Source organism: Coregonus lavaretus, assembly GCF_964263955.1.
Source record: "Coregonus lavaretus genome assembly, contig: HAP1_SCAFFOLD_54, whole genome shotgun sequence".
In the NCBI taxonomy this organism is placed as follows: domain Eukaryota; kingdom Metazoa; phylum Chordata; class Actinopteri; order Salmoniformes; family Salmonidae; genus Coregonus; species Coregonus lavaretus.
The window spans coordinates 3,451,814-3,478,533 of NW_028158385.1; the positions used below are offsets into that span (position 1 = coordinate 3,451,814).

Sequence of the window (26,720 nt, forward strand, 5' to 3'; positions counted from 1 at the left end):
TGCTAAGCAGGATCCAGAGATGGCATCAGTGAAGCTGGAAGACTGCAGTCAAACACTGGAGCTGAATGTCAACATTAAAGATGAAGAAGAGGAGGAGAAGATTGGGAAATATGTTTCTCATGGTAAGAGCAGGTTCTATCTAACTAAGTTTGTGTTATTCATTCCAACTTCCAAATGTGCATGAAAAGTTGCAGTAGAACTGTTTCATGATTAACTGTTTCAATGAGAAGGTAGATGTTATTTTATGCTACTGACCCTTGCATGGTTTTACACCAGTATTGGCAGCATGTGTTTTATTCACTGGGCTATCTGGAGTGATCAGAGAGTAGACTAAAGAAGTGAAGTAGACAAACTGCCAATGTTTTAAAGTTCTATTAAATGAGTCTGTGTAGTTACTAACCCTTGTGATAGTGAGTGGAGGATGACACTAACCCCTGTGATAGTGACTGGAGGATGACACTAACCCTTGTGATAGTGAGTGGAGGATGATATGGCTTCTACATCTGCATTGCTTGCTCTTTGGGGTTTTAGGCTGGGTTTCTATAAAGCACTTTGTGACAACTGCTGATGTAAAAAGGGCTTCATAAAATACATTTGATTGACATGTATATCACACCAACTGACTGGTTCTTCTGTTGTTGTTCACACAGGAGACCATGTTGAGACATTCTCTACATTCAGCGAGCAACAGCAGGAAGATCACAGAGCTAAGAGGTCTCACCACTGCCCACATTGTGAGGCGAGTTTCTCAATTCTATCAAAGTTAAAAATACACCTACAAATACACACAGGAGAGAATCTGAATTTCTGTACTGACTGTGGGAAGAATTTCACAACATCAAAGGCTCTGACAGTTCATCAGAGAGTGCACATAGGAGAGAAGTCTTACTCCTGCTCTGACTGTGGAAAGATTTTCTCTCGACAGGGAAACTTAAAATCGCACCAAAGGATACACACAGGAGAGAAGCCTTACTCCTGCTCTGACTGTGGGGCAAGTTTCTCTCACCGGTGCAGCTTAAAAACACATGAACGTATACATGCAGGAGAGAAGCCTTATTCCTGCTCAGACTGTGTAAAATGCTTCACAACATCATTTGAGCTAAAAGTTCATCAGAGAACACACACCGGAGAGAAGCCTTACTCCTGCTCTGACTGTGGGAAGAGTTTCTCTCAACTGGGCTGCTTAAAAAAACATGAACGTATACATACAGGAGAGAAGCCTTACCCCTGCTCTGACTGTGGGAAGAGTTTCTCTCAACTGGGCAGCTTAAAAAAACATGAACGTATACATACAGGAGAGAAGCCTTACTCATGCTCAGACTGTGTAAAATGCTTCACAACATCATTTGAGCTAAAAGTTCATCAGAGAACACACACCGGAGAGAAGCCTTACTCCTGCTCTGACTGTGGGAAGAGTTTCTCTCAACTGGGCTGCTTAAAAGAACATGAACGTATACATGCAGGAGAGAAGCCTTACCCCTGCTCTGACTGTGGGAAGAGTTTCTCTCAACTGGGCAACTTAAAAAAACATGAACGTATACATGCAGGAGAGAAGCCTTATTCCTGCTCAGACTGTGTAAAATGCTTCACAACGTCATTTGAGCTAAAAGTTCATCAGAGAACACACACCGGAGAGAAGCCTTACTCCTGCTCTGACTGTGGGAAGAGTTTCTCTCAACTGGGCTGCTTAAAAAAACATGAACGTATACATACAGGAGAGAAGCCTTACCCCTGCTCTGACTGTGGGAAGAGTTTCTCTCAACTGGGCAGCTTAAAAAAACATGAACGTATACATACAGGAGAGAAGCCTTACTCATGCTCTGACTGTGGAAAGGTTTTCTCTCAAATAGGCCATTTAAAAAGACACCAAGGTAAACATAAAACGAGAGAAGGCTTACCACTGATCTAAAAACAACAGCTAATCTGCAAGGTTATCAGAGAACACACACAGGAGAGAATCCTTACTTCTGCTCTTAATATGGCAAGAGTTTCTCCCGATTGGCAACATAAAAACACCAAAATTACACACTGGAGAGAAGACTTATTACTGCACTGACTGTGAGACGAGATTCTACAGATTGGTTAATTTAAAAGACACTAACGTATACATAAGAAGTGGTAGTGGTCAAAGACAAGACCACAGAGGGAAGTCAATCCTAGATCTGATCAACACAACCCACTGTACTTGCTCCTCTCAGATCCAGTGATCACAAATGTCTGCTGTTCTCTCCAATCACAACACCAGGAGGGAGAAGAGAGGTGCAGCGGAAAAAATGACATCTGGTAACCCAGAACAGAAAGGAGACCTTTGCACGATGTAAGGCCAGTACTGACTGGTCTGGCATATATGAGGTGGAGAGCATCGATGCAAAGGTGGAGATGTTCAACTCCTGCATTCAAACTGCACTTGATGTATGCATGTCAATAAGAAATAAGAAAACAACAACACTGGACAAGCCCTGGATGACTGAAAGAATAAAGGCTGCCATCAGGAAAATACAGAATATTTTCAACAGATGGAGAGAAACAATGACATGGAGAAAATACAGAAACACAGTGCAAATGCTTATCAAGGAAGCAAAGACAAGCTACTACAAAACTGAAATCCAGGACCTAAAGAAGAAAAACCCTAAGGAATGGTGGGACTTCATTAACAAAGGACAGGGACCAAAGAAAACATCAGGAGGGAGAATACAGGTCGAGGGAATTGAAGACGACGACGTGGCTGATGTTTTGAATGGCTTCTTTGCTGAGGCATGGACAAGCACCACACCTCTTGCCATCTTCCCCCTGCCAATGCCTACAAGGCAGGTTGAGCTGTGCAGCATTGGCCAGTTAAAGCAAGCTCTGACCAGACTCAGCCCACGTAAAGCATGTGGGCCTGATGGCATTCCAGCCTGGCTACTAAAAGAGCATGCAGAAGATCTAGCCCCTGTCATCAAACACATTGTTAACACCACCTACTGGCAGGGGACAGTTTTATCTGAGTGCACGAGTCAGTATGACTACCTCCCAAAGTCTAGCACTACTACCGCCCTTGTGAAAACCACACTTCTGCTGACAGCTACAGTCCCTTGGTCAGAGGACCATCCACAACCTGCACCACTAATCCTAGGAGGACAGGAAGTACCAGTGGTAACAGCAACCAAGTATATTGGTTTTCATCTAGACTCTAACCTCAGTGGTGACAAGTGGAGCAGCCAGTGAGAAAGGCCTCGATACGCCTATTTGACATTTCTTGCCAGTAATGTCCTACTGAAGATCTGGTCACAGTCTATACTACACTGGCCGGTGGAGTGCTGTTAGTTGGATGCAGTAAAAAGCAGCAGGCCCAACTAGACAGGGTGCAGAGGAGGGCCTTGAGGATCATCTCCAGAGTTGGAACAGTCCAACCACAGCTCCCGTCACTGCAGAGCAGGCGAGAACAGGCTGCAGTGCACCTGGTGAAGGACATGCACACTCTTGACCATCCACTGAATGACCTGCTCCCTCCAAAAAGAGGTAACTGCACCACCAGGCTCCTGAGAAACAGCCACAAACTGTCCTGTCTAACTGCCTGTACAAACCGCCTGCGAAACGCGACTCTACCCACTGCTATCAGACTGCATAATAACTCCAGCTCTTAAATGGTTTTCCCAAAAACTCTTTTTTTTAAATCACATTTTAATATTTCAATTTCCATCATGAAAAATGTCCTGTAATGTTTCAAGTGTTCTGTATTCTACTTATGTCACGTATTGTGTTATGTATTTAACAGGTAGCCTAGTGGTTAAGAGTGTTGGGCCAGTAACTGAAAGGTCACTGGTTTGAATCCTGAGCCAACTAGGTCCAAAATCTGTCATTGGGCCCTTGAGCAAGGCAATTAACCCCAATTGGTCCTATAAGTCGCTCTAGATAAGAGCATCTGCTAAATTACAAATATGTAATGAAAAATGATGTTTGTACATGAGTTTGTGCTGGGCAACCTCTTCTTATCTTGTGCATAAATATAACAAAGTGTTTAAAGTAAAATAGTTAGTCTATACAGTGCATTCTGAAAGTATTTAGACCCCTTGACTTTTCAACAAGAAAATACGTTGCAGCCTTATTGTAAAATTAATTCAAAATGTGTATATATAATCCCTCAATCTACACACAATACCACATAATGACAAAGCGAAAACAGGTTTAGACATTTTTGCAAATTTATGAGAAATTAAAAACAGATACCTTATTTAAATAAGTATTCCAGACACTTTTCTATGAATCTCGAAATTTAGCTCAGGTGCATCCTGTTTCCATTGATCTTCCTTGTGAACTTGATTGGAGTCCACCTGAGATCAATTAAATTGATTGGACATGGTTTGGAAAGGTACACACCTTTCTATATAACATCCGACAGTTGACATTGCATGTCAGAGCAAAAACCAAGCCATGAGGTCAAAGGAATTGTCCGTAGAACTCCGAGACAGGATTGTGTCGAGGCACAGATCTGGGGAAGGGTACCAAAAAATGTCTGCAGCATTGAAGGTCCCCAAGAACACAGTGGTCATTCTTAAATGGAAGAAGTTTGGAACCACCAAGACTCTTCCTAGAGCTGTCCGCCCGGCCAAACTGAGCAATCGGGGGAGAAGGGCCTTGGTCAGGGAGGTGACCAAGAACCCGATGATCACTTTGACAGAGCTCCAGAGTTCAGCCTGCTTGGAGTTTGCCAAGAGGCACCTAAATGACTCTGACCATGAGAAACAAGATTATTTTCTGATGTTACCAAGATTGAACTCTTTGACCTGAATGCCAAGCGTCACGTCTGGAGGAAACCTGGCACCATGCGTACGGTGAAGCATGGATGTTTTTCAGAGGCAGGGACTGGGAGACTAGTCCAGATCGAGGGAATAATGAACGGAGCAAAGTACAGAGAGATCCTTGATGAAAACCTGCTCCAAAGCGCTCAGGACTTCAGACTGGGGCGAAGGTTCACCTGGCCCAGCCAGAGCCCAGACTTGAACCCGATTGAACATCTCTGGAGAGACCAGAAAATAGCTGTGCTGCAACGCTCCCCATCCAACCTGACAGAGCTTGAATGGATGAAACTCCCCAAATACAGGTGTGCCAAGCTTGTAGTGTCATACCCAAGAAGACTCGATGCTGTAATCGCTGCCAAAGGTGCTTCAAGAAAGTACTGAGGAAAGGGTCTGAATACTTATGTAAATTTGATATTTCCCTTTTTTTATTAATAAATTAGGAAAAACTTATAAAAACCTGTCTTTTGCTTTGACATTATGGGGTATTGTGTGTAGATTGATGAGGGGAAAAACTATTTAATCAATTTTAGAATATGGCTGTAACATAATCAAATTTGGGAAAAGTCAAGGGGTCTGAATACTTTCAGAATGCACTGTATATATCTAAGCTATCATTGACTAGGTATTGGCACCCAATGTAATTTGCCAAGCTACCATTGACTAGGTATTGGCACCCCATGTATATAGCCAAGCTACCATTGACTAGGTATTGGCACCCCATGTATATAGCCAAGCTACCATTGACTAGGTATTGGCACCCCATGTAGATAGCCAAGCTATCATTGACTAGGTATTGGCACCCCATGTATATAACCAAGCTACCATTGACTAGGTATTGGCACCCCATGTATATAGCCAAGCTATCATTGCTCATCGTGTATTAATTCCTTGTGCTACAATCTTTTTTCCTGTTATTATAATTGTTGTATTGTGTTCTCCATTGTTGGTCAACATTTCACTGTTAGTCTACACCTGTTGTTTACCAAACATGTGACAATTAAAATGAAATGACTACGTGTTTAGTAAATTGTCTTATAGAATTATACTGAAAAAATATATAAACTTGACATGTAAAGTGTTGGTCCCATGTTTCATGAGCTGAAATAAAAGATCCCAGAAATGTTCCATACGCACAAAAAGCTAATTTTTCTCAAATTTAGTGCACACATTTGGTTCCATCTCTATTAGTGAGCATTTCTCCTTTGCCAAGATAATCAATCCACCTGACAGTTGTGGCATATCAAGAAGCTGATTAAACAGTTCTTCCATATTAGATCTGACAGTATGAATGGTTCTTATGGGCTGAGTGCCTGGAGTGTTTTGGTATGACCACAGTCAGGAGTTTTCTCTGACCCTGTGATCTCACCAGGACAGAACCACATGTCTCTATCACACTCCAGCCCAGAAGGTGGCAGTGATGTACCTTTAACATTGGTCTGAACACCACCAATAAACACCATAGAAGAAGAATGCATGCTTAGCAACAACCAAGGGGCCATGCAACTTTCCACTGTTCCAAAGACTGTCTATTATATGGAACAGATTGGCATGTGACCACTCTAACAATGTAGACACGTCCTCAAAGATTGGACATGAATCTGTGTTGGTCAAACTCTTCTCTTCTCTATCATTAAATACAACAAAACTATGTTTTAAGTGAAATATTTAGTGTTTGTCTAGCTGGAAAAAATACCTGAAATGAGTATCACAAAGATACATTTGACCTATGCACTAACAAGCTTTTTCAATATACGCAGCTTTGTCACCGGCTGCAGTACTGTAGCTTTATTAATCTACTGTACTTCAATCAACATGTGCTCACATTGGATGGATTGATTAGGATTCAACCATGTCTTAAACTGCTACCTAGCAAGTTTCAAGCCACAACACACATGTAAAGTTGCTGTAGAACTGTTTCATGGGGTGTGAAAATATATCTAATCAAAACTACAGGATATCTTTAGAAGGAAAATTGTTCTACAATTTTCTTACACTTTGAAAATGTGGGATAGTTTTTGTAGGTCGGCAGGATAAAAACAATATTTAATCTCTATTAAGATTTAAGCTTGCAAAATGTAAAGGGGTGTGTAGACTTTCACTGTGACTGTATACAGTGGGGGAAAAAAGTATTTAGTCAGCCACCAATTGTGCAAGTTCTCCCACTTAAAATGATGAGAGAGGCCTGTAATTTTCATCATAGGTACACGTCAACTATGACAGACAAAATGAGAAAAAATATCCAGACAATCATATTGTAGGATTTTTAATATATTTATTTGCAAATTATGGTGGAAAATAAGTATTTGGTCAATAACAAACGTTTCTCAATACTTTGTTATATACCCTTTGTTGGCAATGACACAGGTCAAACGTTTTCTGTAAGTCTTCACAAGGTTTTCACACACTGTTTCTGGTATTTTGGCCCATTCCTCCATGCAGATCTCCTCTAGAGCAGTGATGTTTTGGGGCTGTCGCTGGGCAACACAGACGTTCAACTCCCTCCAAAGATTTTCTATGGGGTTGAGATCTGGAGACTGGCTAGGCCACTCCAGGACCTTGAAATGCTTCTTACGAAGCCACTCCTTCGTTGCCCGGGCGGTGTGTTTGGGATCATTGTCATGCTGAAAGACCCAGCCACATTTCATCTTCAAAGCCCTTACCGATGGAAGGAGGTTTTCACTCAAAATCTCACGATAAATGGCCCCATTCATTCTTTCCTTTACACGGATCAGTCGTCCTGGTCCCTTTGCAGAAAAACAGCCCCAAAGCACGATGTTTCCACCCCCATGCTTCACAGTAGGTATGGTGTTCTTTGGATGCAACTCAACATTCTTTGTCCTCCAAACACGACAAGTTGAGTTTTTACCAAAAAGTTATATTTTGGTTTCATCTGACCATATGACATTCTCCCAATCCTCTTCTGGATCATCCAAATGCACTCTAGCAAACTTCAGACGGGCCTGGACATGTACTGGCTTAAGCAGGGGGACACGTCTGGCACTGCAGGATTTGAGTCCCTGGCGGCGTAGTGTGTTACTGATGGTAGGCTTTGTTACTTTGGTCCCAGCTCTCTGCAGGTCATTCACTAGGTCCCCCTGTGTGGTTCTGGGATTTTTTATAATAAAATAATAATATGCCATTTAGCAGACGCTTTTATCCAAAGCGACTTACAGTCATGCGTGCATACATTTTTGTGTATGGGTGGTCCCGGGGATCGAACCCACTACCTTGGCGTTACAAGTGCTGTGCTCTACCAGCTGAGCTACAGAGGACCACAGGATTTTTGCTCACCGTTCTTGTGATCATTTTGACCCCATGGGGTGAGATCTTGCGTGGAGCCCCAGATCGAGGTAGATTATCAGTGGTCTTGTATGTCTTCCATTTCCTAATAATTGCTCCCACAGTTGATTTCTTCAAACCAAGCTACTTACCTATTGCATATTCAGTCTTCCCAGCCTGGTGCAGGTCTACAATTGTGTTTCTGGTGTCCTTTGACAGCTCTTTGGTTTTGGCCATAGTGGAGTTTGGAGTGTGACTGTTTGAGGTTGTGGACAGGTGTCTTTTATACTGATAACAAGTTCAAACAGGTGCCATTAATACAGGTAACGAGTGGAAGACAGAGGAGCCTCTTAAAGAAGAAGTTACAGGTCCGTGAGAGCCAGAAATCATGCTTTGTAGGTGACCAAATACTTATTTTCCACCATAATTTACAAATAAATTCATTAAAAATCCTACAATGTGATTTTCTGGAATTTTTTTCTCTCAATTTGTCTGTCATAGTTGATGTGTACCTATGATGAAAATTACAGGCCTCTCTCATCTTTTTAAGTGGGAGAACTTGCACAATTGGTGGCTGACTAAATACTCCCCCCCCCCCCCCCCCCCACTGTACGTACCATTGACTTGCAATGGATTTGTGCCACAAATGCTAAAAAGTTAGCAGTTATAACAATAGTAAGATAAACAATATATGACCAGGACTATATTGAGGGACAGGCTGTTGTAATGTCCAGTTGATTATGTAAATAGTATTGTAGAACTCTGGTATTGATAGTCCATTTGAGGGTGAGTCATTGATATGAATGCTCAGAGTGAAAGACCTGAGTACTCACATGTGATGGCCCACGTCAACCACAACCTTTCCTATTGTGTTAGTAAGGACCACAGCATATTAGTCAGCCATTGTTCAAAATGTGTTCATACATATGGTACAATGGGAGGGGGTGTGGCATTCACAGGGGACCAGGAAGTTGATCTCAGACTTCTATTTAGGACTGGGATCCTATCCAGAGTTGACAGATTAACAGTGAGGACAAACCCAACCTGCCTCTCTCCTTCCACACTGATTCTAAACCTACAGTCACCTAGTCCTGATTGTGACAGTGGAGCCTAGTTTGCATTTCAGGATCTAGAGATGGCATCAGTAGACAGGTTTCCATTGGCCTAGGTTTATTTGACAAAAAAACATTTAGCAAAGAAATCATTGCAACATGATGGAAACGGCAGATACAGGAGACATTTTCTAAAGATCCACAAATGTTTTATCTTTTCAACAGGGGCAGGAAAACATTGAAGAACCACAGTGCAATGCCGCGAAGGCGGAAAAATGGCACTGCTAAAATCAGAGATTAATCTCCTGAGTACATACCTTCGAATCTTGGGTACACACCAACGTCCCCTGTATATAAACCTTACATATAGGACTTCAAGTTGTAAAATAGTGAACTACTCCTTTAATGGAGTGGTAGGTGCTATGAAAGGGATGTAAAAAAAAAAAAACGATAATGTTGTATTTTGTTCATTAGTCCACTGTTAATACAACGGCAAAAATGTTGCATATTAGCAATTACGTTTTCAAGATAGAGCACTTTCAGTACAGAGAAACAAGTGTGATGATGCAAATGAATGTTTATTTATAGCACATACTTAGAGCAAATGCACCTCTGACCAAGTGTAACTCCAAAAGAACTCTAATTAAAGGGATAGTTCATCCTGGTCCAGGGGACACAAAGGGGTGAGCTTTTTAGTTTTTGCCTTAACACTCACACAGTGGACTCAACTAAGCAACTCCAGCCTTTGAATGGAATAAGGTATGTGAGGGCAAAAACAAACAAGTCCACCCCTTTGGGACCAGGATTGGGGAACACTGCTGTACTGAAAGTCCTCCATCTTGAGAACTTCACTGCTGACGTGCGCATTTTTGGGGATTGTATACAGGGTGAGGAAACCAATGTGTACGTTTGTAATTTGATTGAACTATCCCTTTAATTAGAGTTCTTTTGGAGTTACACTTGGTCAGAGGTGCATTTGCTCTAAGTATGTGCTATAAATAAACATTCATTTATTTTATAAAGAAAACGTATTTTGTCATCTCTTAAGGATAGGCCAACTGAACGACTGTGCTCGCATACTCCCTTAAAAGACCTTTGCTTTAAAAATGAGAAAAAAGTGGCAGTAGTAGGGTTTGTCCATTTTGAGACGCCATAGACCCCTTTCTGTGTTTACAAACATAGCTGCAAGAGGGGGATGGGCGCGAGTTGATGGCAGAACAAGGGGGAGTTCTTATAGAACGCCAGCAAAAAAAGCCTCTATTTACATGTTGCTTATGAGTGCATTTCACACTACTTTGGATTATAATTGGATTTTAAGGCTCGTATGAATGCCCTGCTTAATATAATGTTGGTGGCATCACAAATCAACTGCATTACACTTTAAAAAAACACTTCAACTTCAACCATTAAAATGGCTCTTTGGCTAGCTTTTGCAATAGGCGTTTGCATTGTAGCTAACAACTGCTGCATACAAAATTGTTATTTTGCAAAGATCACAATCAAATATAATATTAGCGATTGTTAAAGCAAGAATCAAAACATAATTCTAAGCCTATGAGAGCCCCAATAAGGTTATTTTGTTTAGAAGTAATAAAAATGTAAATCTAGACTACTGCCGCCAAGAGTCGCACGCATCTGTTTGTGACGTCAGTGTGTCATGTCCTGGAAAAGGGTCTATAGCCACTTCCTCAAAATAGTCAGAAAACTCAAGAAATCCGTCTTTAATGTTGACGTTTTTGCCGAGGAAATCTTAGTCGTGCAATTTTACATCTAACTAAGATGTTTGGTTCAGTATTTCTGAATGAAAAAACCTGCATGAAAACGAGTCTTCAAGTTTAACGACAACAAATACTTTAATGAAGAATCCCTACTGTTGACTAATCACCAACGCAGGGGCGTAGACTTCGGCTACCGACTTGCCTCGAGGAAAATATGTTGTGTTCCCGAAAAGCCGAAAAAACCCTTACCGAAAGTCCAAAACGAAAACCTCACAAAATGTTGTCATAATATATGCACAAACTCTTCCGAACTGTTTCGACAGTCTAAATACAGATTAGTGACAATATCGGAACGCTTAAACCATTTGTAACATAATTATTGTTAGCCCAGCGTAAAGTTTGAGCTTTCCATTCAACACCATGGAGTGAGTCCTTACCACTGCTACACCTGGCTATCAGCCACCGGAGCTTAGTCTGGCAGCGAAAAAGTTTATTCAGCCTCATTTACTGCCTTAAAAAAAACATAGCTGATATTGCTGACTTGCTTAAACAAATATGTTTTCTACTGACTCCTTGTGGATTTGTGTAAGTCGATAAGAACAGCCTTGTTAAATAAAGGTTCAATAATATTAATAAAATATGTACATATTAAAATGGCTACTGTAAAACACATAGGGTGTTCACTCCTTAGGCCTACCTTCCTTTCTGCGTCAGACTTCGGCCTCATGTCTGGGGTGGAAAATCTACTTCTGAAAGTACCATGCTTAGATGCATAATAACATCTCAGATTGAACTCTTCGCAAACAGCGACAGTTTCGTTGCAAACAAGACACACTGGTTTGATACTGGAGAAATACAATGAATATATTTTAATAGAACAGGTAGGACTATTATAGTATCTGAAGATTATGCCTTTGTTAAATGTTTTTCATGAAGAAATGGAATGTGTTTATGTTAGTATCAAGAGGGAATGTTTTAGGTGTGACGCCATATCCAACAGACCGGAAGTGTCTTGTAGACAGGGGAGACTGGTGATTGGCCAGAAGAGAGAGTTTCATTGTTTATAAATAGGGGGGTTAAACGAAGAAGACGTCAGAACGGCCATGGCAATCGGAGGAGCCGTTCTCCGGGTGTCATATCACCTGTCATTTATGCTGTAACCTCGTGATTTTAATAAAAGCCTCTAACACGATGCAGCATAGACGGACTCTTTGTTGACAGCAATAATGGCCACCATTCATCCGATACGACATAATGGCGCCCAACGTGGGGCTGGGTTTGCGTATCTTCCTTGTTTCAGTCAACCGCCAGGCTAACTCGCTTTGAAGCATGGCCAAAAGGGTGAGTGTTTTCTTACCGCTTCGGAGTTTGTTAGATTGGATATGACTTGTGTACACTGGAGAGATGTTCCATATGACCTTGCCTCGGGTGGCGTTATTGCGGTCGACTGGAGTCTGCTAAAATGTTATTTCATTGGTAACGGGTGACAATGGGGAAATTTAGAGCATTAAGATAGATTCCATTGGTAACGGGTGACAATGGGGAAATTTAGAGAAGGCCAATATGCGCATTCTTTAGGGCACCGTGAATCTGGTAAAGACCTCGAAGCGAGGCGATTCTTTAGGAATGGGCCATAAAATCCTTGCAACGCGTTCGGTGTGGTGAGGTTGATTCTGGGAATTATAAGCTGGACGGATTATATGCATGTTATGCTCATCGTATGGTTGACGAACTATAATGCATGGGGTAACCTCTCTATGATTATCCAGAACTTACGGCAGCATAAAGTTAGGCGGAGATATTGATAATAATGGACAATGATTTGGCCACGGTGCAGGTTACTTAGGGCTGGGTAGGCCGCAGTTAGCTAGAGGCTAATGCTAATTGTGTTGTGTGCTACATGCTAACGTATCCTTAGAGATTCCATTGCGATGGATTAAAGTCTCTTAAATTTGTTTAAGTCAGGTTATATGTTTTGTGAGCGCTGTTAAATGTTGTTTGACTATAAGGGGGAAACGGGAGTTACAGCTGGAGTGTTATTCTGTCTGTTTGGGGAGAGAGAGTAGAGAATCTTCCTTCCACGGTGAAAAGGTATTTTTTTTAAATGGATGTGCGCATGTGCTTGATTTTACGGGGCTAAAACTACGACATGCGGTTGTGCTAAGCCTACAAAACAAAATGGTGGGTCGAGGTCATAGGTCCCATTTGGGAGCTGCAGGGGCAGACAGAGAAACACACGGACAAAGAGAAGATAGATTTTAGCACGATGATTCTAGTTTAAACTGCGATTGGTTAAAGATGAAACTTGTTTTGTAACCTATTGAATTTATAAATTAGATATATGGTAGCGGATTATCATAAATTGAATTAAATAATTAAATAACGGATTAAAATAAAATAATGTTTTTGAGCGATCTATTTAGTTCTGAGTTTAGTCTTAGAGTGAATAATGTAGAACGAATGAATATTGAATGGTTGGAAATACTCAGTGATGGCATTAACTACTAAAAGCTGTTTCTGTGTCTTTGTCCCTTGTCATGAGAGACAGGAGAGAGGGGGAGCGAGGAGATACAGGAAGTGATCACGTGACGCGGCAGAGGATCAAGTCAAAAAAAAAAAAGGTTACTGTTACAAGATATGTGATGTTATGACGATTTTACATAGGCATAGATTTTACATATTTCATTAAAAATTGCATTTTGGAAGATCTGTGTATCACTGGGGTTTGATTACAGATGTGTTGGGAATCAAGGATTGACATTGTTCTGTAAATTTAAGATAATTAGAGCTGATTGAGCAAGGGGTTTATGTGAATTGGAGTAATGATAGGGTTAGAGGCTTTGTTTTGGGGGGATTGCTTTGAAGTTGACTAACTTCATTTACTTGCATTTGATGGGTTGTGGTAATATAGCCACCACTAATGGATAAATTGGGGACATAGGATATAGGAATAAAAATTGGTTTTAATTATTCATGATTTTTAATTGATTTATTTGGAGTTTATTTGGATTTATTTGGAGTTGTTAGGTTTATATTAATAATTACAGGGGGGAAGCCTTAGGCTATACAGTCTAAAATAAGCTAATTCATAATAAAGGAATATAAAAGAGTTGTTACAAGGGGGAGAAAGGACAGCAAGGCTAGATGAAGGTGATTACACCGATTGATATAGGGGTAAAATAGTAATCCTTTAATTAAAGTAGGGTTAGAAAGTAGGGTTAGAAAAACTAATGGCAGAAGTTAGTACACCTTTCTCACATACGGATTCAGCAAAAAGACACCCACCTTACGAGAAGAAAAAGTACAGCTTAGGGATGTTTATCCTCAGCTTTCAGTGATCATCCAGGAGGGTGATTATGGCATCAGAGATGAAGACGAATACAAGCAGAAACGACGATAAAGATGAATCCAAAACTCCAGAAGGAAGAAAAACCGAGATGTCTGGGAACTTAAAGAAGATGAGGATGATGAAGATGAGAGTGATTGAGAGAGGTCATGGGTGGATATGACTCTGTGATCAGAAGGAAGTTGGCAAGAGAGAAACGAAGAAGGATACACGAGATTTGATCTCTGATGAAAGTTGAACGAAGAAGGAGACAAGAGATTCGAGTTCTGATGAAGAAAGTGATGAAGATTTGGAGATTAAAGGTGCTTTATGTTCGAGAGGATTTTATCCTACAATGACTAGCAAAGAAGAAATAGAGATATAGACCGATGCTTATCATGCCTGGATAAAGCAAATAGTTTAGAAGTAACACAGCTGAAGATACAGAAGAGGAGAAACTGCTGAGAAAAGGATCCCAAGAATTGGAGAAGAAGAAAGAACAGGACGAAGAAACTCTGAAAACTCAATCATACAACGGGTGGAGAAGATAAGTTTTGGTTATGAAGAATCAGAGTGAACCAAATCAACAATCACTGTTACAGCTTTAACTGAATAATATCAAATGCAATTGTACCAGCCAAGGGGGTACCAGTTGATTCATATCCAAAGCCAGTTTCTGGACAGACACAGAATTGACGAGAAGAAATAGAAGGAGGAGGAAGATTTCAGCTACACTTTCAGCAACTTTCAGAAGACTGTTATAATTGTGGACAGATTGGGTACTTTACCTGTGATGAAAATGAGTCGGGAGAAAACAACAGAGGAAGATAAAGGAGCAAGTGAAGATCACCTGTTAGTGTCTAGAAGATCCGGAAGGGGGGTGCATTGCTGAGAGCATCAATTAGAGAAGAAGAGAAAATAGCCAACAATTGAAGTAAAAACAACCGACCATTAGAAGTGATAGTGAATAGGGGAAAACTTATCTGGGTTCAGCCTAAAGAGGTTAAACATCTCACTAATTGATAACGAATTAGGATAGGGATTTGAGGTAGTAAAACAGTTAATTACTCTTAAGGTACTAATATTAGAAGATACTGTTATTGCAGTGTTGGGAAGAGATGCATTGTTTAAATTGAATTGTACAATAAAATGTACACTAGACGACTGTCTATTAGACAATCTGTCTGAAAAGTTAAAAGGGGTGACTGTTTATTCTGGGTGACATTCTTACACTAAGAGATTTCAGGCTAGGCTAAAAGGTGTTTAGACGTTTGCCACGTCTGTGTGTAATGAGTCAGAAGCAGGTGGGGAACTTTCCCAATCACATATTCTAAACATTTGGTGGTAAGGGATTTTGTGAAAAATCAGGGGGAAAAGTTGTAAATGTTATGAGAGAAAAGATTAGATTAAAATAAGTTAGGAGTAGATTAGGGTTGAAGGAACTCTGAGACAGTAAGCTAAGTTTCAAAGTTAGTAGTAAGACAGAGAGAGAAGTGGTGAATGACATTTTTAGAAGTTTAGTGGGAAGATATGGTAGGAGGTTAGATCTGTTAGGGGCAGATGCATTGAGAAAGTATGTGTTGCTGAATGATAAGAAAAGATTGAGGGTGATTGAGTATCTATAGTTACAGTTCCCAGCAGGGAGATCAAGGTAATTATAGGTGTATTTTGTGTAATCACAAGTTTGAAAGTCAGGGATTAGGGAAAGGACTGAGATTTGGGGAAAAAGTGACACTAGTGGTGATAGATGGAAGTACAAGCAAAGACAATTTTTTTCTTTGGGGAAAACTAGGAGTAACTAAGGACATTAACACTTCAGTCTATTATAACAACAGTGAGAAGCAATTTAACTCTTTCAACATTGATAGTTATTAAAGCCATAAATATATCGCATTTGATTATAAGGGAACCAATACAGCACCAATGTTAGGGAAAGAATACTTATTAGGGTTAGGATGGGGACGTTTCTCCCATATGGAGAGATAATTATGGAGAATAAGTATTGTTATCAGGACCAGGAGTAAAAGCTGTTGCACCTAGTCAAAGGAGGGATAGTTTGTACAACGATATGAAGTGGAAGAGGTTAGGAGTGACTGTTCACTTATTTGGCGTAATGTTACAGAGAAAGGTCAGGGAGGATATATGTATGCTTATTTAGGGCAAGCATTAGAAGTTGTTCCGGTTAAGAATTATGGGTTAAAGGGCTATGTAATTCGTAAAGTGATGCCTATAATGGAAGATTTGAAATCTGTTGAAGCTTCCGCAGTCACCGAAGGAGTTCAGGAGGAGTAGATTACAGTAGTCACTCCAACAGTAGATAATACACAGAGGATAATGGGAACTTTTGCACTAGAAGTAATTAGGGTTGATACAGCAATTAAGTCAACTACTTTAATGGTAACTTTGGAAGGGATTAGTGATATGATGGCAATAGCAAATGTAGGGAGTATAACATCGACAACAACTTTTCTGAAATTAAAGGAGGCAGCAAGAGAGACTCAGGGGTTTATGTTCAGATAATGGTAGAGAGAATATAGATTCATCATGGAGATACAGGATGAGGTCTTTGATTTTAATGACAGACAGGGAGAGGTATCTGATCAGTACCGCTCGTTCTTCTGTTGTGGAAATTAGAGATATATTAACTCATTCTGTAAGATCAGTGAGGAATCTTGAGGGTCCATGTCTGTTGAGGATTCCAGCACCAAACATGTTAGACGGTCGCGCGGCCTCTATCAGGTATGGTTCAGTCTTATGCTTTGTCATGACTGTGGTATCAGCAACAGTCATTGACCGATAAAATGGTGTCGTTGTCAGAACAGTGGTTTAAGCCTAGGTTTAAGTGTTCTTGGTTAAATGAATTACCCTATGGGAATTGTTAAATGGGAAAGGAAAATCAGGTAACAACGGAACCCTGAAGTATTCAGGTGAAACATTGAGGGCTAAAAGTTGTTTTTGTTCTAATAAAACATATGAGGTAAAGGGTATGTTTATGGGAATATCAGATTGTGATGATTGTATGATGACTTTGGATAAGCATGAACATAAGGTTAGAGATGACAAATATGATGTAATTTTTGTGGACCAGTTAGTGGGAACAGCAGGACTTTGATGGTTAAAGGATTAGTTTTGCCTGACAATGTGATTATGGGGAATTTTAGAGATATTTAGAGGGTTTGGGGTGATAAAGCATATATATTCTTACATTAGGGATGGACAGGATTTGGTTACATGTCAACGTTGAAGCTTCCATATGAGGCTTTTACTATTAAAAGAGGAGTAGCACCGAACACAGATCAATTTGAAACTAGAGTTCAAAATAGGATGAAAAGGGACATGTCATAGGCTTCAAACCTATCATTGAAGGATAAGTCTAAGGGAGAAGGGGGGACTTTATTCATGGTATGGTGTAACATTTGGGAAGATCATATTGATAAATATTAGTTATACTTTGAGTCCAGATAGTTCAGATAATATCACTGGGGTTATAGATGCATTATAAGGGATGTGTTTGGGAGATCTGAGAGGATTTGGTTGCAATATCAATTAGGCCAGTAGGGGCAGTGATGGGTCAGATTTTAGTTTCAGCTTGGATAACACTGTGTGATGTTTGTAATTTGTTACTGACCTTTGAGAAAGTTATGATATTGAGATAGGTTGGCGAGTGATGCCTGGAGACAACACTCAGATGCCGGTGTTGACTGTTCCTGATCTGGAGGAAGATGGATGGACTACTGATGGATAAATATCTTTTTTTTTATGAGTTGATTATTTTTCAATTTTTATTTTTTCAATATTGGGGTGATGTTGGTAGGATTTATGAATCAAAGGGGGGAATAGGTTTATGTGATTCATGCATCATTTATATATCAGTTTATATTCTTAGTTGATATTCATGTTTAATTTGAAAGTGTTTGTTTTGCAAAAGATACTGTTTGGTCGTTTCTTTTTCATTCCAGAAGCATTTGGGAGAACATGTGGAGATTGAAATACTCAAACAAAGACAATATGAAGGGACAATATGACTGGAGGAGATGAAACAAGGAGGGTGTGGCTGATTCCATCAGCAACAATCCATTGGAAGTCGAGACTACAGGGAGATGAAGTGTAGTGGACTACATTCCAGTGTCTGTAATGAAATATAGACATGTGTAATACATAATTGTGTCATATTTTTAGGGATTAATTTTGTAGAATGATGTTATTGAATACATGTGAGGATCTTAGATGTTTTTGTTTATTTCATGAATGCTTAGGGACAGAGGAAAATTTAGGTAGGGAGAGTTCCACTTTTGGGTCCAATGGGTTGACCAGCCTTTAGAGTGGATGTTTTTGGATAGGATTTTGTTTGCAGGGGCTTACATGTGTATTTAATTGCATCATACTTTCAAGTGCATTTACATGGGTTATGAGGTTATCTGGAGTACCGAAGGTGGTCGCCTGGGGCAGAGGGACCGGGAGAGAATTTTACTGTCTTGATTGATGGATGGATATTTGAAAAGATGGCTGCCGGACAGTTTTTCGCTCTTACACTCCATAGAGATTTCTTCATATTTCATAGTAATGTATTCACACTTCATAAAGATAGTAATGTATTCACACTTCATAAACGGTTATTGCATAGAAAGGTATTTACACTCTAGAGGAGAATGTTTTTGGTTTAATGTTAAAGATACTCAATAAGATAAATTGTTACTAGTCATAATCCTATTCTGTTTGTTTTCGAGACGTTTAGTTCGTCTCGAAGGGGGGAATATAGTATCTGAAGATTATGCCTTTGTTAAATGTTTTTCATGAAGAAATGGAATGTTGGTTGTGTTAGTATCAAGAGGGAATGTTTTGGGTGTAACGCCACATCCAACAGACCGGAAGTGTCTTGTAGACAGGGGAGACTCGGGATTGGCCAGAAGAGGGAGCTTCATTGTTTATAAATAGGGGGGTTAAACGAAGAAGACGTCAGAACGGCCATGGCAATCGGAGGAGCCGTTCTCCGGGTGTCATATCACCTGTCATTTATGCTGTAACCTCGTGATTTAAAAAAAAGCCTCTAACACGATGCAGCATAGACGGACTCTTTGTTGACAGAAATAATGGCCACCATTCATCCGATACGACACTATTAATACAGACATTGGTGATTTTACCACTGTAATCAGATGGACATCATTATGTTATGGTCAATGAATTGATTAGCCCACTAACCACGTGTTAAATGTGTAGTGTAGCTACACTGTGTAGGACTATGAATTGGGCAGCTATAGGCTATTTGTTAATAGGCTAATTATGTTCTGGCCTGCAGACTAGCTACAAGCTCAGCAACACATTGACTGGAGGCCAAACCTAGTTACAAACCCCCCTATATTGTAAATTCAATCTGGTTGGTATAAGATTGAAATGGGAAAATAATGTACCTGTGAACACCCTATGAAATAGCTCCCCAATACCGTCTGATGTATATATTTAATGTATTACATGAATGGTGACCACAGCCCTTCCGACAATACATTTAAAACGTGTTTGACTGTGTTTTTCCCACCCTGCTGAATGTATCCAATGTTCCATATCAAATGTGTGTCCTATTATGACACATCTGGCAGTTTCTTCTCTCCATGTTTCTTGGCCCAGTATCATTTTTTACAAAAATCTGTGTTTTTTGTTCATTACCATGTCAGGAAAATACCATGGTACTAGTGCAACTACCATGGTATTTCCCTGACATGGTATTACAATGAAAAAGATACCATGGTACTATCATGTTTATTGGGTCACTACAGTGGCAGGAAAATGCCATGGTATTTGCACCAGTGCCATAGTATTTTCCTGCCTTGGTAGTGACCCAAAACACATCATAGTACAATGGAATGTTGTTGTTCATTTTTCTACCATGGTGCATTTTTGTAAGAGCTGTCCTTCACATCGGAGTGCCAATGCTGTCTCTTTGTTGTCCTACTAACAACAGCAGCTACATAGTCTAGCCTACTATGGCCCTGTCCCTCTGGTCAGGGTAAACAAAGAGGTAATGTTGTGTCTTGTATATACAGTATAGGCCATTTGTTTGGGAGAATGTAAATGGGATCAAATTTGGTTCATATATAGACACTAACTATTATATTTAAAACAGTTTGTTTCATTTAATTATACACAAGAAGATGTTGCCCAGAACAAATTAATGTACAAAACATTATTTTTCATTACATTTTTGTCATTTAGCAGATGCTCTTATCCAGAGCAACTTACAGGACCAATTAGGGTTAATTGCCTTGATCAAGGGCACAACGACAGATTTTTCACCTAGTTGGCTCGGGATTCAAACCAGCGACCTTTCAGTTACTGACCCAACACTCTTAACCGCTAGGCTACCTGCCACCAGATCAATTAACTTCAATAAAGTCATCCAAATAAATTCATAATCAATGACTAAAATAATGAATCTAGTTTTAAAAGACAATTTATAAAACACAAGTAGTCAATTCATAGCCTGTTTATCATTAAACAAAAGTTGTTTAGTAATATAAAATAATCCACCCAAACTAATGCTGAAAACTGATCATCACACCATCTTTATCTGATATACAGTGCATTCCTAAAGTATTCAAATCCCTTGACTTTTTCCACATTTTGTTACGTTACAGCCTTATTCTAAAATTGATTACATCGTTTTTTCCCTCATCAATCTACACACAATACCCCATAATGACAACGAAAAAACAGTATTTTTTGCAAATAGAAAAAAAAAAACTTTAAATATGACATTTACATAAGTATTCAGACCCTTTACTCAGTACTTTGTTGAAGCGCCTTAGGCAGCGATTACAGCCTTGAGTCTTCTTGGGTACGACGCGACAAGCTTGACACACCTGTATTTGGGGAGTTTCTCCCATTCTTCTCTGCAGATCCTCTCAAGCTCTGTCAAGTTGGATGGGGAGCGTCGCTGCACAGCTATTTTCTGGTATCTCCAGAGATGTTCGATCGGGTTCAAGTCCGGGCTCTGCTGGACCACTCCTGTGTTGTCTTGGCTGTGTGCTTAGGGTCGTTGTCCTGTTGGAAGGTGAACCTTCGCCCCAGTCTGAGGTCCTGAGCACTCTGGAGCAGGTTTTCATCAGGGATCTCTATGAACTTTGCTCCGTTTATCTTTCCCTTGATCCTGACTTGTCTCCCAGTCACTGCCACTGAAAAACATCCCTACAGCATGATGCTGCCACCACCATGCTCTGACATGCACTGTCAACTGTGGGACCTTATATAGACAGGTGTGTGCCTTTCCAAATCATGTCCAATCAATTGAATTTAACACAAGTGGACTCCAATCAAGTTGTTGAAACATTAATCTTAATGGAAACAGGATGCACCGGAGCTTAATTTCAAGTCTCATAGCAAAGGGTCTGAATACTTATGTAAATAAGGTATTTCAGGTTTTTATTTTGAATACATTTGCTAAAAATTCTAAAAAGGGCTGTTGTGTGTAGATTGATGAGGAAAATGTTTTAACCTAACAAAATGTGGAAGAAGTCGAGGAGACTGAATACTTTCCAAAGGCACTGAGTGTACAAAACATTAGGAACTAATATTGAGTTGCATCCCCCTTTGTCCTCAGAACAGCCTCAATTCGTCAGGGCATGGACTCTCCAAGGTTTGTAGAGCGTTCCACAGGGATGCTGGCCCATGTTGACTGCAATGCTTCCCACAGTTGTGTCAGGTTGGCTGGGAGTGGATCTCTACTCCGAATAGCTTGTTCCATCCGATGCACAATTGGATGGAGATCTGGTGCCTCGGAAGGCCACTGCAGTAAGCTAAATTCACTGTCATGTTCGTGGAACCAATCCTGGACAAGCCTTGTGGCATGGGGCATAATCCTGCTGAAAAAATATATTTTGCAGATGGATAACTATTGCCATGAAGGGATGCACCTGATTGGCAATTATGTTTAGATATCCTGTGGCATTCAAACGTTGCACCACATATATCAAGGGGCCCAATGTGTGCCATGAAAACACACCCCACACCACCACCACCAGCCTGCAATGCTGACACACGGCATGGATGCATGTACTCATGGTTTCCTCCATACCCTGGTACAGCAAAACTGACAAGGTGAACACTGATCAGTAAAGTAAATAGATGCCAACATTATACAACACTCCCTTTCCTCTGCACAGTTCTCTCACAGTGAGAAACAATAGGATTAAAATAGAGTGTTCTATGCTTTCTTCATTTGATCCAATCCACTACCACTTCTTATGTATACGTTGGTGTCTTTTTAAATTGCCCAATCTGTAGAATCTCGTCTCACAGTCAGTGCAGTAATACAGTGGGGAAAAAAAGTATTTAGTCAGCCACCAATTGTGCAAGTTCTCCCACTTAAAAAGATGAGAGGCCTGTCATTTTCATCATAGGTACACGTCAACTATGACAGACAAATGAGAAAATAAAATCCAGAAAATCACATTGTAGGATATTTAATGAATTTATTTGCAAATTATGGTGGAAAATAAGTATTTGGTCAATAACAAAAGTTTCTCAATACTTTTTTATAATACCCTTTGTTGGCAATGACACAGGTCAAACGTTTTCTGTAAGTCTTCACAAGGTTTTCACACACTGTTGCTGGTATTTTGGCCCATTCCTCCATGCAGATGTCCTCTAGAGCAGTGATGTTTTGGGGCTGTCGCTGGGCAACACAGACTTTCAACTCCCTCCAAAGATTTTCTATGGGGTTGAGATCTGTAGACTGGCTAGGCCACTCCAGGACCTTGAAATGCTTCTTACGAAGCCACTCCTTCGTTGCCGGGGCTGTGTGTTTGGGATCATTGTCATGCTGAAAGACCCAGCCACGTTTCATCTTCAAAGCCCTTGCTGATGGAAGGAGGTTTTCACTCAAAATCTCAAGATACATGGCCCCATTCATTCTTTCCTTTACACGGATCAGTCGTCCTGGTCCCTTTGCAGAAAAACAGCCCCAAAGCATGATGTTTCCACCCCCATTCTTCACAGTAGGTATGGTGTTCTTTGGATGCAACTCAGCATTCTTTGTCCTCCAAACACGACGAGTTGAGTTTTTACCAAAAAGTTCTATTTTGGTTTCATCTGACCATATGACATTCTCCCAATCCTCTTCTGGATCATCCAAATGCACTCTAGCAAACTTCAGACGGGCCTGGACATGTACTGGCTTAAGCAGGGGACACGTCTGGCACTGCAGGATTTGAGTCCCTGGCGGCGTAGTGTGTTACTGATGGTAGGCTTTGTTACTTTGGTCCCAGCTCTCTACAGGTCATTCACTAGGTCCCCCGGTGTAGTTCTGGGATTTTTGCTCACCGTTCTTGTGATCATTTTGACCCCATGGGGTGAGATCTTGCGTGGAGCCCCAGATCAAGGGAGATTATCAGTGGTCTTGTATGTCTTCCATTTCCTAATACTTGCTCCCACAGTTGATTTCTTCAAACCAAGCTGCTTACCTATTGCAGATTCAGTCTTCCCAGCCTGGTGCAGGTCTACAATTTTGTTTCTGGTGTCCTTTGACAGCTCTTTGGTCTTGGCCATAGTGGAGTTTGGAGTGTGACTGTTTGAGCTTGTGGACAGGTGTCTTTTATACTGATAACAAGTTCAAACAGGTGCCATTAATACAGGTAACGAGTGGAGGACAGAGGAGCCTCTGTAGTGTCGAGTCAATGTTGCTAATTATGCTGTAACAAAGGAGTCCGCTTATACTGAGCTTTGATCATAAGTTTTATTCATATCACAAGATTTCAGCATAAGTTTACAGATGTCTAGAGCATCCGGAGAGCAGAGTCCCAAAAGAATATGTCTGCTCTAATGTTCTTTGTTCAAACCCAGTACTTATAATATTCCCCAAAATATGGGTGGCTCCCTCTACTGTCCAATCCCCTGTCTACAACACACATACTCCCTGTCTGTTCTATGGGGTGTCACCCTAAAACAACTCCCTCTGAAACTGAATAAACATCCTCTCAGGTTCCACTTGAAAACATTAGCAAAGTCATAATTCATCATACACAACACCTCTTAAAGAAGAAGTTACAGGTCTGTGAGAGCCAGAAATCTTGCTTGTTTGTAGGTGACCAAATACTTATTTTCCACCATAATTTGCAAATAAATTCATTAAAAATCCTACAATGTGATCTTCTGGAAAAAAAAATCTCAATTTGTCTGTCATAGTTGACGTGTACCTATGATGAAAATTACAGGCCTCTCATCTTTTTAAGTGGGAAAACTTGCACAATTGGTGGCTGACTAAATACTTTTTTCCCCCACTGTACATGACACAATACGTGACATAAGTAGAATACAGAACACTTAAAACATTAAGGGACATTTTTCATGATGGAAATTGAAATATATATATATATATATTTTTTTTTTTGGGGGGGGAACACCATTTAAGAGCTGGAGTTATTATGCAGTCTGATAGCAGTGGGTAGAGTGGCGTTTCGCAGGCGGTTTGTACGGGCAGTTATACAGGACAGCTTGTGGCTGTTTCTCAGGACCCTGGTGGTGCAGTTACCTCTTCTTGGAGGGAGCAGGTCATTCAGTGGATGGTCAAGAGTGTGCATGTCCTTCACCAGGTGCACTGCAGCCTGTTCTCGCCTGCTCTGCAGTGACGGGAGCTGTGGTTGGACTGCTCCACCTCTGGAGATGATCCTCAAGGCCCTCCTCTGCACCCTGTCTAGTTGGGCCTGCTGCTTTTTACTGCATCCAACTAACAGCACTCCACCATATTCCAGACAAGGCCTGGCCAGTGTAGTATAGACTGTGACCAGATCTTCAGTAGGACATTACTGGCAAGAAATGTCAAAAAGGTGCTTTTTGGCCTTTTTCACTGACTGCTCCAGGTGTCACCACTGAGGTTAGAGTCTAGAAGACTGCTCCACATGTCACCACTGAGGTTAGAGTCTAGATGAAAACCAAGACAATTGGTTGTTGTTACCACTGGTACTTTCTGTCCTCCTAGGATTAGTGGTGCAGGTTGTGGATGGTCTCTAGAAAAACATATCTGAATTTCCACAGACTTTTTCCCATTCAGGACCATGTTGTTGGATGTGGCCCACTCTTCCAGCTGCTGTATCTCCAAGCCCATGGAAGTGTCCTCTTGGATGCTGGTTAATGGTATGGCTCGGGACAGCCCTACATCGTCTGCATACCCAGTGTCCAGAGTGTCACTGAAGACAACTTTTCAGATGGACATGTGAAGGAGAAACAGATATGGTGAAACCACGCCACCTTGTGGAACACCAGAGGTGACCTCTGACCAAGAGCTAAATGTGCCAGTTGCCATCACCCTCTGCCCTCTTTCGGTGGTGTAGCTGTGGAGCCAGGCTAGTAACCTTGGACACAGTTCAATGTCAGACAGATGTTGCAGGAACTATGCGTGATCTACTCGATCAAAGGCTTTGGACACATCAGCAAGTAACACCCTCACCATTGTTGGGTTTATGGAGTCTGTAGCTGTCAGCCAGGAGTATGTGGCTTTCACAAGGGCGGTAGTAGTGCTGGACTTTTGGGAGGTAGTCATACTGATTCGTGCACTCAGATAACACCTCCTACTGGCAGGGGACAGTTTTAACAATGTGTTTGATGAAAGGGGCTAGATCTTCTGCATGCTCTTTTAGTAGCCAGGCTGGAATGCCATCAGGCCCACAAGCTTTCCGTGGGCTGAGTCTGGTCAGAGCTTGCTTTAACTGGCCAATGCTGCACAGCTCAACCTGTCTTGTAGACATGGGCAGGGGGAAGATGGCAAGAGGTGTGGTACTTGTCCATGCCTCAGCAAAGAAGCCATTGAAAACGTCAGCCACGTCGTCGTCTTCAATTCCCTCAACCTATATTCTCCCTCCTGATGTTTTCTTTGGTCCCAGTCCTTTGTTAATGAAGTCCCACCATTCCTTAGGGTTTTTCTTCTTTAGGTCCTGGATTTCAGTTTTGTAGTAGTTTGTCTTTGCTTGCTTGATAATCATTTGCACTGTGTTTCTGTATTTTCTCCATGTCATTGTCTCTCCCCATCTGTTGAAAATATTCTGTATTTTCCTGATGGCAGCCTTTATTATTTCAGTCATCCAGGGCTTGTCCAGTGTTGTTGTTTTCTTATTTCTTATTGGCTTGCATACATCAAGTGCAGTTTGAATGCAGGAGTTTAACGTCTCCACCTTTGCATCGATGCTCTCCACCTCAAAAATGGCAGACCAGTCAGTACTGGCCTTACATCGTGCAAAGGTCTCCTTTCTGTTCTGGGTTACCAGATGTCCTTTTTTCCGCTGCACCTCTCTTCTCCCTCCTGATGTTGTGTTTGGAGAGAACAGCAGACATTTGTGATCACTGGATCCGAGAGGGGCAAGGACAGTGGGTTGTGTTGATCAGATCTAGAATGGAGTCCCCTCTGTGGTCTTGTCTTTGACCACTACCACTTCTTATGTATACGTTGGTGTCTTTTAAATTGCCCAATCTGTAGAATCTCGTCTCACAGTCAGTGCAGTAATAAGTCTTCTCTCCAGTGTGTAACCGTTGGTGTGTTTTTACGTTGCCAATCGGGAGAAACTCTTGCCATATTAAGAGC

General features: G+C 40.9%; 1 protein-coding gene across 1 annotated transcript; it reads left to right on the forward strand.

Moving 5' to 3' along the window:
• Nucleotides 1–25,362, forward strand: LOC311124082 (uncharacterized protein; the record flags this gene model as incomplete). The annotated part of the gene is made up of 3 exons (XM_084198296.1): nt 1–122; nt 651–1,535; nt 25,181–25,362. The coding sequence occupies exons 1-3, from the start codon at nt 20–22 to the stop codon at nt 25,360–25,362; spliced, it is 1,170 nt and encodes a 389-aa protein (XP_084054422.1). The 5' UTR covers nt 1–19.
• Between the last annotated feature and the right edge of the window lie 1,358 nt (nt 25,363–26,720).